At 47.2% G+C, this 18,492-nt stretch overlaps 1 protein-coding gene across 4 annotated transcripts in view; it reads left to right on the forward strand.

Annotated features, from left to right (window-relative positions):
• The window catches only part of LOC311030020 (mediator of RNA polymerase II transcription subunit 13-like), a 66,151-nt gene that overhangs the window by 40,598 nt on the left and 7,061 nt on the right, over positions 1–18,492 (forward strand). Inside the window, exons 4-19 of one of the 4 annotated variants that reach the window (XM_084035505.1) lie at positions 2,515–2,598; positions 10,382–10,527; positions 11,211–11,417; positions 12,162–12,326; positions 12,429–12,585; positions 12,694–12,798; positions 13,069–13,725; positions 14,044–14,257; positions 14,345–14,423; positions 14,536–14,657; positions 14,905–15,001; positions 15,107–15,324; positions 16,453–16,628; positions 16,816–17,744; positions 17,946–18,125; positions 18,244–18,473. In XM_084035505.1, coding sequence (XP_083891631.1) covers positions 2,515–2,598; positions 10,382–10,527; positions 11,211–11,417; positions 12,162–12,326; positions 12,429–12,585; positions 12,694–12,798; positions 13,069–13,725; positions 14,044–14,257; positions 14,345–14,423; positions 14,536–14,657; positions 14,905–15,001; positions 15,107–15,324; positions 16,453–16,628; positions 16,816–17,744; positions 17,946–18,125; positions 18,244–18,473 — 3,766 coding nt within the window. The remainder of the gene's footprint in view (positions 1–2,514; positions 2,599–10,381; positions 10,528–11,210; positions 11,418–12,161; positions 12,327–12,428; positions 12,586–12,693; positions 12,799–13,068; positions 13,726–14,043; positions 14,258–14,344; positions 14,424–14,535; positions 14,658–14,904; positions 15,002–15,106; positions 15,325–16,452; positions 16,629–16,815; positions 17,745–17,945; positions 18,126–18,243; positions 18,474–18,492) is intronic. The other 3 variants (XM_084035506.1, XM_084035507.1, XM_084035508.1) reach the window with 3 other exon arrangements.

Genomic DNA, 18,492 nt, shown 5'->3' on the forward strand with positions numbered 1-18,492 from the left:
TACCACACAGACAACGTTGACCTCTGCCACCGACTCTTATTATTATTATTATTATTATTTTAATTATCTCCGTTATTAAGAATGAAGATACAGTTTAATTAGGTCTTAAACACACAATTACGCATAAAGCAAACCTATAAATATTCCAATTAAACAAGGGTAGAAGACAAATGTTTATGCTACATGGACAAAGACTAAACTTCCTACTTTTTTGATTTTTATAGCGACAGGCTATAGACACACATGCTCCCAATATTATAATATAATATCCCATATTTCTCTTCAAAGCTGCTCTTATGAATGTTTTTATACACAATGTTGAATTTCACAGAGGATTATCTCCAAACTGTGCAGTTCCCCCTCTGCTCAGCCGAGTCCGTCAGTGTTGTTCAGCCCCTGATTTTGGTTTTACGGCTCACAACTCGACTGTTTTAGTTCAGTTTTACTGCTCTCATCTGCTTCCTTTCCACACCGCGTCGCCATCGGAGTCAGCGACTAGCAGGCGAACGGCAAACGGACCGTTTAGCGGCCGAACGGTTAATATATTTCCCTCAGGAGGTGGTGGAAACCAAAGCAGAGCCCTAAGGAGAGGAAACTCCTGATGCATTATATGGCGATGATATATCAGCATTGTGTTCGCGGCTTGTTGTGACGGCCGAAACATTTTATTGGGTCAACACACTTTATTAAGCCCTTGCCATGATGCAACCAGTCCACTTTAAATACCGTTTCTTCCTTAATGTTGCCCTAAAATGAATCGGAGTCGATAAGACTGCACCAAAGATGGTAGAGCTGGAGGCTAAAAGCTTTGGATGGCTCAGCCCGGCTGAGTGAAGAGGAGTCCATAAAACCAGTTTGTAATTCCTTGACCCGGGTCAGAGGATCCAGAGGGGAATTCACTGGCACCTGCACACAGAGAGGAGTCAAAGTTCTGAGAGCGCCGCGGTTTTTCTTCTTGTCTCTGAAAGGAGGCTGACACGAGGCGAAGGAGTGTGCAGATGGCGGGGGGATAGCCAAATAGGGAGCAACGACGACTGAACTGTTTGATGTGATAACATTTTGATCTGACGTAAAAGAAAATGGTTTGCGTAAAAGTGCACTCCGCTTTGGGGGGGAAAGCAAGATTAGTGCCAAGATTACCTTTCCCATTCCTGCGCACTTAAAACGCTGCACCTCAAACATCGCTCAGATGTGGCTGAGGGACGGTCCCCGCTGCAGTTTATATATATAGTAAGTAGGGCTGTCAAAAGATTGATTTTTTTAATCGCGATTAATCGCATTTTGTCCATAGTTAACTCGCGATTAATCGCAAATTAATCGCATTTTTTGGCACATTTTTTTTTCTTCTTCTAAATGTACCTTAATGTATTTTTTTCATATTCTTAATACTTTTAACAACATAAGGGCAAATATTCTTGATTTATGAAAATGTTTATTTAACACTTCAAATATCCCCTTACCAAAACATGGGATCAAAACAGGGTTATAAGAATATATCACAAACAATTAAAGTGAACATGTCACAGGAGATAGTGTAACAGGAGATAAGTACAGTTAGGATATAAGTGCATTGGCTTGCAAGTGATATCTCAGACTGGACGTACTTCTATGGTAGCTCATTTCATACCCACAGTACGCGCAGATGACTTTGGTCTTATCGACTGAACCATCCGGCAGTCTTTTGAAGGTGAATTTGCCGTTCACAAATCGATTTTAAACGCGTGTGGACGCGCCGCTTCCCAGTATTGCACGCTTGGTGGGCTGCCACTAGAGGATGATTGACAGGCGCTCTCCTTTAAACAACAACTTTTTGCGAGCGTTCGCGAGCGTTCCCGAGGCGGCGAGTCGAGCCTGGCGCCTCTGATTAGCATAAAGTAGATTCGACTTCAACTTTAGGCAAATGAGGAGCGGCCAACTCGCGCGCCGTCTCTCGACATTCGCCGCAACGCTACCAGAATGCATTGCACGGCTTTTCACTCGACAATGAATGGGACGCGGGGAAACACCGCTGCCTGTGGACAGGCACCTTCTCTCTGGATCAAGACTACAGGTGCCACCGACGGCCATAAATCATACAATGCACGTTTTTTTTTTTTTTAAATACCGAGCGTTAATCGCGCGTTAAAAAAATAAACGGCGTTAAGAGGATGTTGCGTTAACGCGTTATTAACGCGTTAACTTTGACAGCCCTAATAGTAAGTCATAAAATAGGTCTAACAGGCAAAGAGCTGACATTAAAGCGAAACGATGAGGTCTGTGTACAGTAAGGCCAGAAGGTCTGATACCTGTGGAAGCTGTCATCCAGAAACAGTACCGTGATGTAAGGACATTCTACACCACAAGAAGCATTAAAACAAAACCTCCCCTGAATACTACTTGTTGCATGATTCATGTGCGGAAGTGCATTATACAAGATGGTAAAGCATTTCCCCGGCTCTCTTCTTCCCTTTCTAATGAATAACTTTCTTTCTCTCCTCCGTCGGCTCCTCTGTTTCTTCTTCTTCACCGCTGCAGATGTTTGATGGATAAGGGCTTTGTGAGGATCGGGAAGTGGTTCTTCAAGCCGCATGAACTGGAAGAAAAGTCTTTGGGCAACAGGTAAGAAGATCCTCTCATTCAGATTAACACCGCTGGACTTCTCCCACACCTATGTTAGTCTGTGTGAGACTCAGCGAGGCGAGTGTCTCTCGTGTGATTCGGTATTTGTCGGCTCCTCCTTGATGTTCCCGCGGCCGACTCGTGCTGTGAGTCCATTAAAAACCAGGACAGTGAACGGTGGTGAGGGGTGAAAGCTGAGCTGAGTCCAGCTCTCACAGCTTTCTCTCTCTCCGTGTGTGTGTGTGTGTGTGTGTGTGATGGACAGACTGAAACAAAAAAAGAAGATGGGTGGGGGTGATGACAGTCGCTCAGCTTGTTGCTTCAGCCCACTTCAGCTTCTCGTGCTGGCGAGGATGCGACATTCCTTCTTTCCCACGTAGCGCGCTGAAATGCTAAGCGTTCCAGTGGCAAACCACTTAGCTGTCAAATTGCTCATTTAAGACATCTGTTAGAATGTCGCTTCCAGGCACCTGTCCTTATTTTATATTATTTTTTTTTAAACTGGGAAGCTGTAAAAAAAATTGCATTGTCATTCAAATGCAATTTGAAGAGGTGCAACCGAAACTCTCGCTCCGCAAAGTTGCTGACACAAGAGCAACTGCAGCTAAACTCGGGGGTTAGTTGTTGTAGAGCGCGTGGAAGTCCCTCAGTGTGGTGCACCGCCGAGAGAGCGCCGTCACATGGGTCGCTTGGAGGAACACTGGGAGGAAGCCTGACGTGACTGTGAAAGTGCACCCTCTGTAGAACACATTGCACATGCAGGTGATGAATTAAAGTAGTAGAAAAGCTGAATAAATTAGCGTAGATATGCAGATGCATGAGGGCACACCGGATGGTGTGATGACAGGAGGAAGGATGTGATTTTCTTTGCATGGAAACCAAACCACTCACATTGTATCCCTTCACCCTCACAGGTCACACGAGGTGAACGCCCCCACGTCTTTTATCACAAATCATTTTTTTAGCGGTTGTGACATACAGATTTGGTCTATTATTATATTTCACAATCAGATTCAGACCGGAAGAGAAAAGAGGAAAAAATATATAAAGGTTAGGTTAGAAAGTCCCTCATCAGTCAATCGCATGAGTGTTGGAAGGTGACAAACAAAGGTTGAGATTCTCTTTCTGAAATTCCCCCTCAGTGTTTTGAGTGCAGAGATTTCTGTGCGTGCCTGGCATCATGTAATTCCTCTCGGTTTTGACAGCTCTATATGAATATGTTGTCAGCTGGTACGCCCCCTGCTGAGCCAATCCTGACTTGTTCTGCCTGTAAATTATTGAACATCCTGGAAGGAGAGACGGAGAGGGAGAAGGGGAGGAAGAGAGAAAAGCGTTCCTGAGCACACGGCGGCGCACAAACAAACACAAATCTCACGTAGATGTCTGCGGTGCTGTTTCATGCGCGGGCGTGTTGCCTGTATCACATTGTGCAAGGGAACCGTGGCATCTCTCCTTTCCACATGTCTCCACTGCTTGCTTCCAACACACGTACTGTCCTAAATGCCCCCACACACCATCCCCCCCCTTGTTCCCAGAATAGCAGCGTTGCCCCACAGTTGACAGTGTGTGAACCCCGAGGACCCCTGCAGACCCCCGGCCGTCAGTGTTTTCATGCCACGAGGGAACATTGCTCAGTTAGGCATGCACTGACCTCCTGCGTCAGCGGTAACCAGCTCCTTTGTCTCGTCTTCACTCCCACGCTGTGCCTTTCATCCCCAACAGGGGGCGCTTTGGTGCTCACATCCGTGCCGTTGCACCCCTTACCCGTGCCAACTCCTGTGCCTTGGCGCCGCCACCTTTTGTCAAGCTTATCTGGTGTTTATCTCCCGTGTGTCTCCGGGGCACGGCGAGGATTGGCACATCCAGGACACCACCCCTCCTCCCCCCGCCTCCCCCCTCCTCCCCCCTCCTCCTCTCTCAGCACAACACTCATGCTCTCTTTGTGTCTGAATGGGAGGAAAGCGCTGGGTTGGTAACGGATTGCATCAGACGCTGAGGGGAGCGAGAGAGAGAGAGAGTTGCAGGGATGCAGAGCGAGTGTGAGAGGAGAGGCGCGAGAGAGGAAGAGCTGGGAGGAGGCGTGTGTGTGTGTGTGTGTGTGTGTGTATGTGTGTGTGTGTGTGTGTGTGTGTGTGTGTGTGTGTGTGTGTGTGTGTGTGTGTGTGTGTGTGTGTGTGTGTGTGTGTGTGTGTGTGTGTGTGTGTGTGTTCGTGTGTGTGTGTGTGTGTGTGGTGGGAGGTGGGGATCAGAGAGGGATGGGGGGTCGTAAATTAATCATTGCTATAGACGGATGAATGGATGTATAAGAGACTGTCTCTCTCATTAGTTCAGTCAATTCTATGCATGCCAAGTACACTACACAGTGTATTTGTTAATCTAGGTGCTTTCATTCGCATTAATAGCCATATTCTCATGCATAAATAATGTTCATATTTTACAGTGTAATAGAGCTGTCCTCTGGTGCTAGAGCATGAAACAAGTTGCTCTGCTTATTTCAACTACTTAAAAGAAAAAAACAAAATCACAGAAATCCTTACCTGACCTGGGAGAATAAGCCTCCTCTCCTCCCCTCTCCTCCCCTCTCCTCCCCTCCCCTCCCCTCCCCAGAGACCAATGACATTGAGAAATTACCCATCTCCTAGACAACAAACATTTGGTGTTGGGCCACATCACAAGGTCATGGTCAAGGAATCTCCAGAAATGAAAAATATGAATAAAAATGTACATAAATAAACATTAGTTTCTCATCCCACCTCATACAGATTGTTTTGATTTTATTTGTTTGCACAATTAAAAATTGCAAATTGCTTTTCCCCGGTGCTTTCAGGGGCTTAAAAACCCTCCCAGTTGCCGACAGAAAGAAAGTCACGTGCTTCTTCCAAACCGAACCATGCTGTGTGCAACATGCTGCTACAGTACATTAATAATAGTGTGATGGATGTAAAATAATTAAAATGTGAGGCCTTTAAGACTTTTACCACCGATAAAAGAATATGAGCATAAATATGTAAAGGAGTTAGTGGGTGACTGGTGGAAGATCAACAATGTTTTTTTTCTGATTTGAGATTTTCTTACTGGTTGACTTGGGAGGCAGCTGGTTATTTGACTGCTTACAAAGGTAACTGACAAAGAAATGCCCCAGCGAGTGGCTGACTGATAGATGGATGCTTTTGGCCTGACTGGCAGACGGATAGATAAGGTTAAGTGAGTTACTGACTGAATGAACGGTGGACTGGTGGACTCTGACTGGCTTATAAAGACCAGGAGTGAAAAACAGCTCTAATGCACCTTAAAGGGTTTGAATTTAGAGCATCAGGATTTGGAAAAGAGGAAACCTGAATTAATTTTTCTCCAGCCAGTAAATATTTTTTAGTAGCACCATTAATGGGAAGGCATCCTGTTTGTTGTACTTTTGCAAACATTAAAGATTGACTACATGCACTTAAGCCATTGAATATTTTAATGTACTACACAGGAATGAGACGGTATCTGATGTCATATCATGTTTATTTCAGTGCAATGTTAGTGTTGTTTCTTTTGTGCTTTTAAGATAAGAGTTCAGGAGTGGCACCTTTTCATTCACCCTTGTTAAATATTTACATTTACTGCAATATTTGCATTTTCTCCTTTGAATAGTGTTGTTCTACGTCTCCCTGCAGACGGAAGGCAGAGAACATGTGATGCTATCCCCCAGATTTCTAATATTAGCAGGTGAAACCACTGGGGTCGGGGGGAGAGAGAGAAGGAAGAAGAAAAAAAAAGACACTCAGATCAATAGGGAGGATGGTGATACATCACAGCAACAGCCTACCGGCAGATCCTTTTCCTCTTTTTTAATTAGGACCAAAGATAAGAAGGTAAAAGCCAGCTAGTATTCCAGTATTATTTTTCTGCTGTTTTTCGAAACGGACAAAAAAAAATCATATTTCAACTTGCGAGTGATATTCCTTTCCGTGCTTCTTGCGCCCACAGAGAGGCCGATGAGTGCGCACAGTTTGTGTCCTTGAGCACCTTTTTCATTGTGAATCCATATACATAGTCGGAGTCGTGTTTGAGCACCAAAATTGCGATAGCAACACTGGCTAAAACCACCCTGGGAGCCGCTGAATAATACATCACGCCGACTGCATCCCCCCTTATTCTCGTGCTAATACCGGCGTGCGTGCGGGAACGTATGCGCGCGCCTGCATTAGCCCGAGAGTTGTTTGCTGGTTCGGTTGGAGATGTTTGTGTGGAATATACTCGTCGTGCCGCTTGCAGTGGAAAGGACCTTTTTGAGCATGTGTGTACACGCCGCTCACCAAGAGTTTACAACGGGGTAAACACATCCTCTCCCATCGGTGCACCAGAGCAGTGTTGACACTCCTGCGTTTCCAGGAGATGCGTGCAGAATGTGTAGGAAGGGTTAGAGGATGGAGAGAACTCAGACAGAGCATTTAAAGTGCAGATTAAGGAGATAAATCCCACAGATTTGAGAGGATCGAAGGCAATGCTATCATGCCTGCTTAGTGCATATGACTGTTAATGGTGTCTAAACACAGTTATCACATCATGGGCTTTAGACGCCTCTAGGAAAAAAAAAAAAAAGAAGCCTTTTTTAATCTTGTTTTATTATTTTTATCCAACTGGGTTAAACACGAGAGCGTCCCCCCACAGCCGAGATAACTATTGCTAGTTAGTGTGCGTGTGATTGCACACAGATGCGTGCGCGTCACTTTCATGATGCATGTCGTACATTACCCAGCTCCCCTGCTGACTGGCTGGCTGGTGGCGCCGCGGTGAGGTGAAAAGACACGTCGTCACATGAACCCAACACAGTCGCTTTAACTGGCGTCCAAACAAGCATCACACGCTTGTTTGGACGCCGGTTGAAGCGACCGTGTTCGTGTGACGACGTGTCTTTTCATGCTGGCGCGTGTGTCGTCGTCCTGACATGCACACACACATCGTAGCCTTTATTCCATTTTTGCTATTAATGCTGGCGTTCAAGCTTGGACACATATGAAGCCAAATTAAACAGACACACACCCAGACAGTGAGTGTGTGCGTGTTCGCCCATCTCTACCATTCCCTGATTGATTTCGCTATAAAATTGTGCTCAGTAGCCGCCCATTAAAACTCTGATCTCATCGATATGTGTGCAGCAATTGTAGTGCGTTGCACTGAATTATTCACCTCCTCCTCTTTCTCCCACACTCGTTTTGCTCTCACTCCTCATTTTACACCACGTCTCTCTCTCCTTGTCCTCCTCATTTCCTCTCCGTCCTTCGACCCCCTCCCCCCCTCCGTCTCTCTCGTTCATGCATTTCCCTGATTGCTCCACCTCCAGCGCCGCTCGCTCTGTCTCCATCTCCATCTTCTACTCTCATCGTCCTTCCTTCTACCCTGCTCTTCCTCCTCTCACTCTCACTTCTTTTTCTCACCCCTCCCTCCCTCCCTCCCTCTGTCTCCTCTCTCTATATCTCTCCAGTACTGTCAGCCCTGAGGCGAGTCTCAGCCATCACTCCTCTTCATTTATTAATACCTGTACTCATGCAGCCCAGCACACACAGCTGCCTCACATCTCAGTCCACTGTCCTCACAACACAAACACACACACTCACAGGCACACGCACATACGCCAGCGCACGCTTGTCCCCCGAGGACGCGAGGAGCCCAGTGTGTCCGCACACTCGCACCCGCTTACTGTGCAGAAAAATGCCCTTTGTAAAAGGACAGGGAGCATCAATCTCTCCGCTGCGTCAGCCGACGGTTTGATGCTGCTGTTGTAGATCTGCTTTTCCCTGAATCACATTTAATTGCAACTTTATCGCAGCTATAATATATCTTAAGTCATAATCGTTGCACATTAGTTAGTGGTTACACAGATTGCTTGTATGGTTTATCAGTTAGAATTGTGTAAACTGAACTTTTCCCTCCGTGCACAATATTCATGTTTTCTTCAGGAGTCTTCGTCGGTTGTAATCTGGCAGGTAGATTAAATTGAGAGCGCCGTGGTGAACGTTTCTTTATCGGCACACAGCGATTCCATCTGGAATATCAAAAGTATTCAGCCACTAATTTGTCTGGATCGCCGTCTGATGCCAACGAGAGACGCCGATACGCCGACCGCTGAATGAGAACAGGTGATTTCCAACAGTGATTCCCCGCTTTTTGTCCAGAGCAGCTGTTTTTACGAGGGGTCTTTAGGGAGTCGTGCTTTTCCTAACACACATCAGTCCCGATCAGTGCACACACACTCATAAAAATATATAATAACAATATAAACAGCAGGATCAACACAAGAGGGAAATACATTCTAATGGATGCTTCAGTTATTTTGTAGCCTGATTAAAGCTGTGCAGCGCAGCCAGAAGAGACAGTGTAACATAGTGAAATACATAGAATCCATCAAGACCCCGTGACCTTAAACATATCTTTTTAAGGTAAATGACTTCCTATTATTAGAGAATGTGGCTTTATGATTTTAAATACACCGGTTAGATACTACATGTGAATCAGGGCTGTCTGTGCATGTCATGTAGCTGGACTGGTGGTGCTGTTGGCTTGCAGCTGTTTCCCTGCAGCTATATATAACTCCTCATATGTGCAATGATGCACCGAGGACCGGGCTGCAGGACGGCGACATCGTGCGTCGTACAGATGTGAATGGCGAGATGACAGACTCCTGTGTGCGTCGGCTCTGCTCTCCCGTGATTGTGCATCGCTGTGTTCGAACCACCTGTTTCGAAGGGTGTGTTTTTCTCCGGGAGCATCAGGAATGTTCATGAAAGCAGAGGAATCGGGCCTCTTCTCCCTCTCTTTCTGGGTGCGCTCGGCGCCATCTGGAGGCCGCCGCGGTCAACGCCGCGAGATATCTGGCTCCCTTGAGAGGGTGCTTAGTTCTGGCCATGAGTGACTGTGTGGAACTGGACGTTTTATTGAATTTGATGATCCATTACGGCTCAAATGGAGGTCCGGCTCCCTCGGGGCAAAGGAGATATTGCATAGGCAGCAGGGTAATCACAAGGAGATAACAGTACCTGCTGACTTTATTGTCAGTCTGATATATATAAACCAAGGCGGTAAGAAGCTTTATAGATTAAAAATATACATCAGTGAAGCTGTCTTGGTAGTTAATGATGTCCAGCCCGCCCACTGGTATGCAGATTGCAATAAGGCCCCAACAATTACTCCTCTGTGATTAAAAAAATAGGAGCAATGCATGATGAACTATGCCTGGGCTGCGTAATAAGGGGAGCGCTGCATATGTAAACATGTAGTCGCCACAATCAGTCATAAGCAAATGAGGATTTATACCTGCAATAAGGAGCCAGTGTGGGAAATGATGAAGATGATCAATGTAGGCAGAGCTCAGCTAGGTTTTTTTTTTTTTTTTTTTTTTGCAAAGACACATTCTGAATGTCGTTCTCCAAATTGCTGCTCGGGAGAAAAGCGGCCATCGTCTGTCACGCCGCCGCCCGAAAGACTGGCAGGTCCACGTCCGCCATTTGTTTTCCAATAGATGGGATTCATGGGTTCATCTCATGTTTAACATAATTAAATGTGATTCTGATTCAATTGAAATCCCAGTTCAATTACGTTAACAGTCGTGGAGGTAAATGTAATTAAATCGGACAAAGAGATTGTACTTCACAGCGCAAACTCATATTGCCAATTAATCCGATTGTTCGCGGTGTGAAAAATCTTCCCTTCGCAGCACAACAGGAGATACGCACCGCCGCATTCCTGTGCTCTTTCTCCCTATCTGTGGTCTCACATCCCTGAACCCTCTCCTCCCCAGTGAACACCTATCGTGCTCCTTCTCCTTCTTCCTCCACGGGGAGAGCAACGTGTGCACCAGTGTGGAGATCGCCCAGCACCAGCCTGCCTACCACGTCACTGAGCACCACATCTGCCTCGCCCAGACCTCCATCACACCCGTACAAGGTAAAACCACATAGCCGTTGTTTGAATTTCCCCCCTATGGATTAATGCACACAGGAGAAAATGTTCAGTTAGCATGCACTGCAATGAAGAAAGGTTTTGTGTTACTGGTGAACATGTCCAATACAGCAAAACAAAGCCTGATATGCAATTATCAAGTAGAAATGGATCACAACCACATTTTATTCTTTCTTCATACTTAATGTATCAAAAGAAAAAGCAATCGATAATGAAATAATTGTTTGCTATGATACTGATGTATTAATGAGCATAAATGATGTATTAACTGTTATAGTTGTACATGGTAATCACTGACTAAAGATACATGTAGTTGAGTAAAAGTACAACATTTCCCTCTTAAGTGTTGCGTGTAGAAATATAAAGCACTTCAATATGTTAACAGTAAGTTCAGAACTTAAGTAGAGGTACTTTGTCATTCCAGCTAAACGGTAGTTAAGCTCCTGATTTCATGGAGATTTTATCAGCTCATCTTGTATTTCTTATTGGTATAAAATGGAAATACTGCCGATCATATGATTAAATAAAATGAGATTATAATGAGTTTATTTCTGTAAACTTGTTGCACTTACAGTGTTTGTCTTTGCTGTGCGATATAACTGAATACAGCAAAGTGAAGGTAGTAACACCATGCCTTCCCTTCTCCCTATCCGTTCCTGCTCCTGCAGTGATCCTGAGTCCGTACGGTCTGAGCGGCACCCTGACCGGTCAGGCCTACAAGATGAGCGACCCGGCGGCACGGAAGCTGGTGGAGGAGTGGAGCTACTTCTACCCCGTGGTGCTGCCGCAGAAAGAGGGAAGTGGAGAAAAGGAGAAAGAAGAAGCGAGCCAGGCCTATGATCGCAACTGTCACGCGGCAGTGGAGGTCATCGTAGGTACGGAAACACTTCTGTTGGATTTAAGAGGGTGCCGAACCCTCCGCCCCCGTGTGGACTCCCAGTAGTTTGAGCCGAGGGTGCTATTGAAGTACACTTTGGCTCCAGTGATCCTCAGTCTTTTATCACATCTCAGGGTGGAAAAGGGGAAATGACTTGAAGGGGAGGAGGGAGCAGGAAAGATAGGGAAGTCGAGGCAAAAAGCCCAGGGGAGTTCCTCTAACAGCTCGGTCTAATCAGCCTGATCCCACAGCGTCGCTCTGACCTGATTATAATCAAAACTCCTCTGGAAACCAGTGGCTTTTACATCTGTCTAGTCTTTCTGCCTGAAACCGTGGTGGGAAGGGATTTAAGATGATATGTTTTATATGAGCAGTGAAAGTGTGTGATTACATTCATGGGTAAGGAACAAGTAGATTTCATATAGTGTATAAATATCCTTTTCTTTAGCGAGATATTAATGAAGGATAGGATGAGTGTGAAGGCACAATCATTCTTGTATGGGGTCTTACATAGTAAAAATAATTAAAAAAAATTGCTGTTCATTACTGACTGCATAAAAATGGCCCTCAGCTTGCTTTTTTAAATGTATTATAATTTGACAGTGTCTTGTATGTGCTATTAATTTGTCTTAACTCATGTTACTGTAAAGCACGTTGCAACGTGTGTTTAAAAAAAAGATGCTTCCTAAATAAAGTGGTGCTAATGTTTCATAACGGTGAATAATGTTTTTCCTCTCCTCAGGTGGAGTGAGGATGACCTACCCAGCTGCTTTAGCGCTGATAGCCCAGGGGGACCTACCGGTGGAGCAGTCTCCACCTGTTCTCACAGCTCAGGGCCTCAGCAGGGAGCCCAACCACTGCAGCGTGCCGCTCACGCCGCCGTCGTCGCCGCAGCAGCCCTGCTCGGGTAAAACACACGCAGACGCACCTTCCTGCGAGGCGTTACATGCAACATTATTACATCTCATTATTTAAAATCCACATCCGTTCCACCCTTCGTATTTTCCAGCGGACAGCGGCTTTGTGACCTCCGTCTCCAGCGTCCCCACGCCCGAAAGCACCATGGGGGTCGCCAGCATCAGCCCGAAGCATTCTGGGAAGAAGCTCACCTGTCAGGTGGTCCACCAGGCCTGGAGGGAGTGCTATCTCAGCCAGCCGCACCACATGTAAGTTCAAACCGTCGCCCGGTGTTGTTTCCTCCGTTGTGTGATCGTGACGAAAGTGCAGCGATGCAGTTGAGCCGGCGGCCTCACGGATCCGCTTGTTCCCCGCAGATCTAATCCGCCAACCGACGCGACGCCTAAGAAGGAAGTGCCAAATGGAGTCGCCACGTGGGACTTCAATGATCTGGGAGCGAGAGCTTCGTGCAGCTGCTCCAGGTACCACAGAGCTGCACCCGAGCTGTTCAACATCAGCATCATATTCATACGTGCACTATCTGAGCAATGTGTTCATGTGTATTGCAAAAGACATATTTCTATTAAAATCTTCTTGCTAAATGGATTCTCCAATTGTGATTTAGTTTAGGGAATTTTTGTAATATGCAGACAAAAAGCAACCACAAAATACTACATTTAAATGCTAGTAAAATACTGTAATTAATGCGATTCTAAGTGTCTTTTTTAATCTCCACCTTGCTGTTGTCGTAGGTTGAAGCAGCAGAAGTTGAATCTAACCACCACGTCGACTGCCAACCCCCAGAGTAGTGCCAACCCCGCTCAGTCCTCCGGCCCGTCATTATACCCTCCCTCGCTGCCCAAACACAAGACAAGTGACAAGACAGACAAGGCTGACAAACAGTCCAAGAGGCCAGCCATGATCCCCTTCCACCACCGTCTGTCCGTCACACAGGAGACCCCTCTGGAACAGGACTCGCAAGGAGGGCCGCCGCTCGGCGGTCTCGTGTCTCTGGAGCCGTCCTTGGAGCCTCTGGCTGCTATGCCAAGCTGCAAGTATCCCAAACCCCTCTCCAACGGCAGGAAAGGCCCCGAGTCCCTTCTCCATTCCCCGATGTCTCCGCTTCCGCCCACACTCAGCCCCCACCCCCGAGTGCAGGACCCCGAGGTCCTGGACGGGCCTGTGGATATGCCCATATGTCAGGATGGGGCTTCGGGGCTGGGGTTGATGAGCAGCGAGACGGCTCTGTACACGGCTCTGCTGAGGCAGAGGGAGAACGAGGCCGGCTGGTGGAGAGGATTCAGGACTCCCAGGACCGATAAGACTGACTACAGAACCTGTGAACTCCCCACTGATAAATTAGAGGAAGTGAAGACAGAGACGGCCACTGAGGGAGCTCTACTAAAGAGGTAGGAGAGAGACGCCACAGCAGTGTTTCCTAAAAATCTTAGTAGTTGTTAAGAATACAGATTCAATGATTCTAGGCCTCTGGAGATTTTGGACAGTGCAAGCATTGGCAATAAAAACCGCAGGATTAAACGCCGTTGTCAGGTAGCGCTCCAGCTACTGTGTGTGACACATCCAATGAAAGCATTAACGAGATAAGAGTTATTTATGAGAGATGAGATAAGATATGGGGGCTGCAAATAAAGCCAGAAAGACAGAAAGAATTAACTACGCCTACACTCAATTTGATTGCCTTTGTCTCTCCCTCTTGTCTCCTCCAGACTATACACACAGACTCACAAGAGATTTAAGATCTCCGAGGAGAGGGTGAGGGACCACATCCACACGTTGGGCCTGTTTCAGCAGCCGGGCGTGGAGGCCCTGCGGGAACCCGGGGACGATCCCTACGACTTCAAGGAGGGAGACATCGAGTACACGTTCTCCTCCTCCAAGAGGTTAAAGGGTCAAGGACGAGAACCCAGCAAGAAGGCCAAGGTAGGACACAGTTTAGAAACATATAGGTGATGGTTACGATTCAGAAAACCTACAGCTGGACTTACTTTCTTCTCATTCATTCACCAGGGAGACGAAATCACCAGCAACGGAGCAGTGCCTGATGGGAAAGACGCTATGTCCATATTCAACTCGGCTCCAAAATCCGGTGGGACATTGCCGCCGCCGCCGCCACATTCAACATCATGTACACATTCCACAGCATGCCGAGTGCAGTTATTCATGTGTTGGAGCTAAAGGTGTTTGTGTTGTTGCTCCAGATGAATCGGGTCAGGACGACGCAGCTGCCAAAGCCAACCCGTCTCTCACCAGAGAAAAGGATCTGGTGGTCAACATCTCCGATCTGGACAACATATTTGATGAAGACGAGGAAGAGCTGGGGGTGAGGCGTCGTGGTTAACGTACTTTATTCTGGCACACATTTATTTTGGCCCTTAACAAACCGCTTGTAAGATGTACTGTCTGTCTAATCGGCAGTTCTAACATCCTCTAATTGGCAGGTTTAGTGGAAATGCAGACGCTGATGTCTAATTCTCTCATCCCTTATATTTTATGCTTCAGGAATTTGAAGCTGAACATATTGTTTTAATTCAAACTGATCCTCTAATCTTCTGTGTAATAATTTGTAGACTGTTTACCCCATCCAGCACTCAACCAAGCTGCCCGTCTCGACAGAGGATCGTCCTCCGGGGAAAGAAGGCAGAGTGGCCGTTCCTTATCCATCAAGTGAGTCACTTCACAGAGTAATTAGTGAAATAGGTTTCTATCTGACTCCAGTTTTTTTTACGCATAGCCCCATTATCTCTGTGTCCTCCATCTCCCTCCTTCCAGCAGTAGCAGACCTCCAGAGGATGTTTCCCACGCCGCCGTCTTTAGAGCAGCACCCGGCCTTCTCTCCCATCATGACGTACCGCGACACCCCGAGCCAGGAGCCCCCGGCGCCCAGCGGAGTGGCCGACCATCTGCTGCCCTTAGCCTCCGCCCACTTCACCGAGTACAGGATGGAGATCGAGGAGGGCGTGGCCAGTCCCAGGCAGGAGGACATCAAGGTGAGGAGGCGGAACCGATCCCCGGTTAACACATAGCAAGATGTTAGCTTTGTGCGTCACGCGTTTTAAGTGTGAACTGAGGAAATTACACTAAAGAATGAGAATAGGGACTCGGCCTCGTAAATGACTTTCATAAATGACTTTCATCCTTTTTAAAACTCTCATCAAGGGGAAGACAGTATAAGGGCTGAGCAGCTGGCCAGGCTCACTGATACCTGGAGCTCACTAATTATCTATCTCTGTGTTGTGAGACAGACATTTGTACAGACCGCAGCTGGGAAATGCTAATTATAGTGGAATGCACATTAGTGGCCACTATTAGCTGCATCTGCTTGTCAACACAAACAACAAGTATTGTTAGCGTCAGTGCTCGATACATAAAACACGCAAACAGGATCGAAAGGATCGGCTTAGTGTTCAAATTGATTGGATCTAAGTAAATTAATGACAACCGCGTGGTTCTTTTCTTTTGCTCCAGATGTCGTAGAATCTCATCCTATTGGACCGGCGCTTATATCGTTTATAGGGTGTGATGTGGTATACAGTCAACATGCATTCAGCCCCGGTTGGTGCAGGAAATATCACCTTGTAAATGGGAGGCGGGGGACTTGCCAGACTTGCCAGACTTGCTCGAGCTAACAGGAATAAAAGATTTAATTGTGATTACCTGGCCATAAAATGTAGAGATGCCAGAGCGGGCACATGATTACCAAAATTGGACACTTGAAGAGTCTATAAATGTTGTTGTGGATGTGATGAATATCTCTTTGGAACATGTCGGGCTCCTTTATTTCACCGGTTTATGATTTGAACACAGAATATTTTAAGCACCCTGACAGGAAATACAAAACCAGACCAGGATTTTATACTACTGACAAGTATAACAGTATCTGAGAACCATTAAAATACATCATATATTGTATCCTTAAAGGCCATTTCAGTGACTTTAGTTTATTAAAATTACCTTGAATATATAAGCAAAATGGTCTGTTACCTAGAACCACTGAGTGTATTTACATATGCCTACCACATTTTGTAATTCCAGGGAAAATGATCACCAGATGATATACTTTTTTTGTCTATGCTGCTGAATAATGAACTTATATTTTCCGCTCATATCTCCTGCAGCCACAAATAGGCTCCTCCATGTTCGCCCCACTCTCCTGCCTGCCCAGCCAAACTCTACCACAACTTAAGTTCCCCGACCAATGCTACTATCGGCCGTCGTGGGCCCTCATGCCCAAAATGGAGCATTTCCCAGTCATGCTTCCCCAGAACAACAGTTTCATCCGAGACGGATACACGTGAGTAGTCAGCTTTTGTCACCAAGAAGTGTCCATAAAATGATGTTTTATCTAAGAACAATGTTGTGTTGGAGTATTTGGTTTGTGAAGTTAGCGTCTTCCTCCCTAGAAAGAGTGCCGTTGGTTGAAGGATCTTTTTACTCTCTCTGAATGAGTTTTAACTTCCTTCCATGTGTGTGGTTTCCAGAAACATGCCCAGTGTCAACACCCTCACGGACCAGGAGTACGGCCAGATGAGCGGCACCACCGCCTCCGTGGGCACCACCGGCGGCATCCTCCCATCCCCCGCCACTCCCCGCTTCTCCGTGCCGACTCCGCGAACCCCTCGTACGCCGCGAGGTATAAACGCCGCGAGCTCCGGGCAGGGTTCGGTGAAGCAGGATGGTACTGAGCTCAGCTCGCCGGCCTCCACGCCCTCCACCAGCCTGCCCCTCAGCTCCGTAGACCCCCTGGCTCGTCAGGGACCCTCCCTGCCCGAGGCCCACAGCCTGTACGCCATGCTCCTGCTCTCAGACTCCGTCCTCAACGTCTTCAAGGATCGCAACTTTGACAGCTGCTGTATCTGTGCCTGCAATATGAATGTCAAAGGAGCGGATGTGGGGGTGTACATCCCCGATTCCACGTGTGAAGATCAGTACCGCTGTATGTGTGGCTTCAGTGCCATTGTGAACCGGCGGCTGGCCCACGGCACAGGCCTCTTCCTGGAGGATGAGCTGGATATTTATGGGCGGACTTCTGAGGTCGGCCGTGCAGCCGAGAGGAGGCTGGCTCTTTGCCGGCGGGACCCGACTATGGGCGACCCCCGGGCCAAGCGTCCGCAGGACGCGGCCCCCGCCTCTCCGTTGGTCATGATCCTTCTGCAGGAGCACTGCTCTCAGCCCATTTCCTCCCTGGCATCGCTGCATCTCCCCCTCAGCTGTTCCTGCCACGGCCGCAAGGGGGCGCTGCTCCAAAGCTGGATGTCTGAAAAGCAGTGGGCAGACGGGAGTGATGCCTGCGTGGACTGTTACAACGCTTTGGAGCAGGGGTTGCAGTACGTGGACAACCACACAGGAGGGAAAGTAGATCCGGCTGTTGTCAGAAGTACAGCTCTTCACTCCTGGCCGCACACAAACGGTAAGGAAAGGTTTGAAACAAATAACAAAGCATCCTTGGGTGTGATCAATTCCCGTGAATAAAGGCCTACTTTAGAGCTAATATATTATTTCTATGTATGTCTAGCTGTCTTTCTGTATCTGAAGGTCGTATTAATGTGTGTTACGTGCAGTTATTTCTTTGTTTTTTGTATAAAATCACGTTACTTTTGTCTCTCCACAGTGGTGGACATGAACATGCTGTCGTCCCAGGACATGGTCCGTATGCTGCTGTCCCTGCAGCCTTTCCTGCAGGACGCAATCCAGAAGAAGAGATCGGGACGGACTTGGGAAAACATCCAGCATGTTCAGGGTCCACTAACCTGGCAGCAGTTCCACAAGATGGCTGGGAGAGGCTCCTACGGTGGGTCTATACGTTTGTTTTTATTGTTTTTATCTCTAAAGATGTAGTGTGGAATGCAAAGAAAGGTAGTCATTAGACTGTAGTTCACTAAAAATGTTTCTATTTCTATTTGTCTCAGGTTCGGAGGAGTCACCAGAGCCCCTGCCTATCCCTACAGTGTTACTGGGCTACGACCGGGAGAGGGACTTCATGGCATTGTCCCCCTTGGCGTTACCTTTCTGGGAGAAGTTGCTGCTGGAGCCTTACGGGGGCCAGCGGGATGTGGCCTATGTGGTGCTGTGTCCCAATAGCCCCTCTCTGTTGGCTGCAGCCCGGGCCTTCTTCCAGGAGCTCAGTGCTGTTTACGAGGTAAGAGATTGGACACGTT

Source organism: Eutrigla gurnardus (genome assembly GCF_963514095.1).
Source record: "Eutrigla gurnardus genome assembly, chromosome: 19".
Lineage (NCBI taxonomy): Eukaryota > Metazoa > Chordata > Actinopteri > Perciformes > Triglidae > Eutrigla > Eutrigla gurnardus.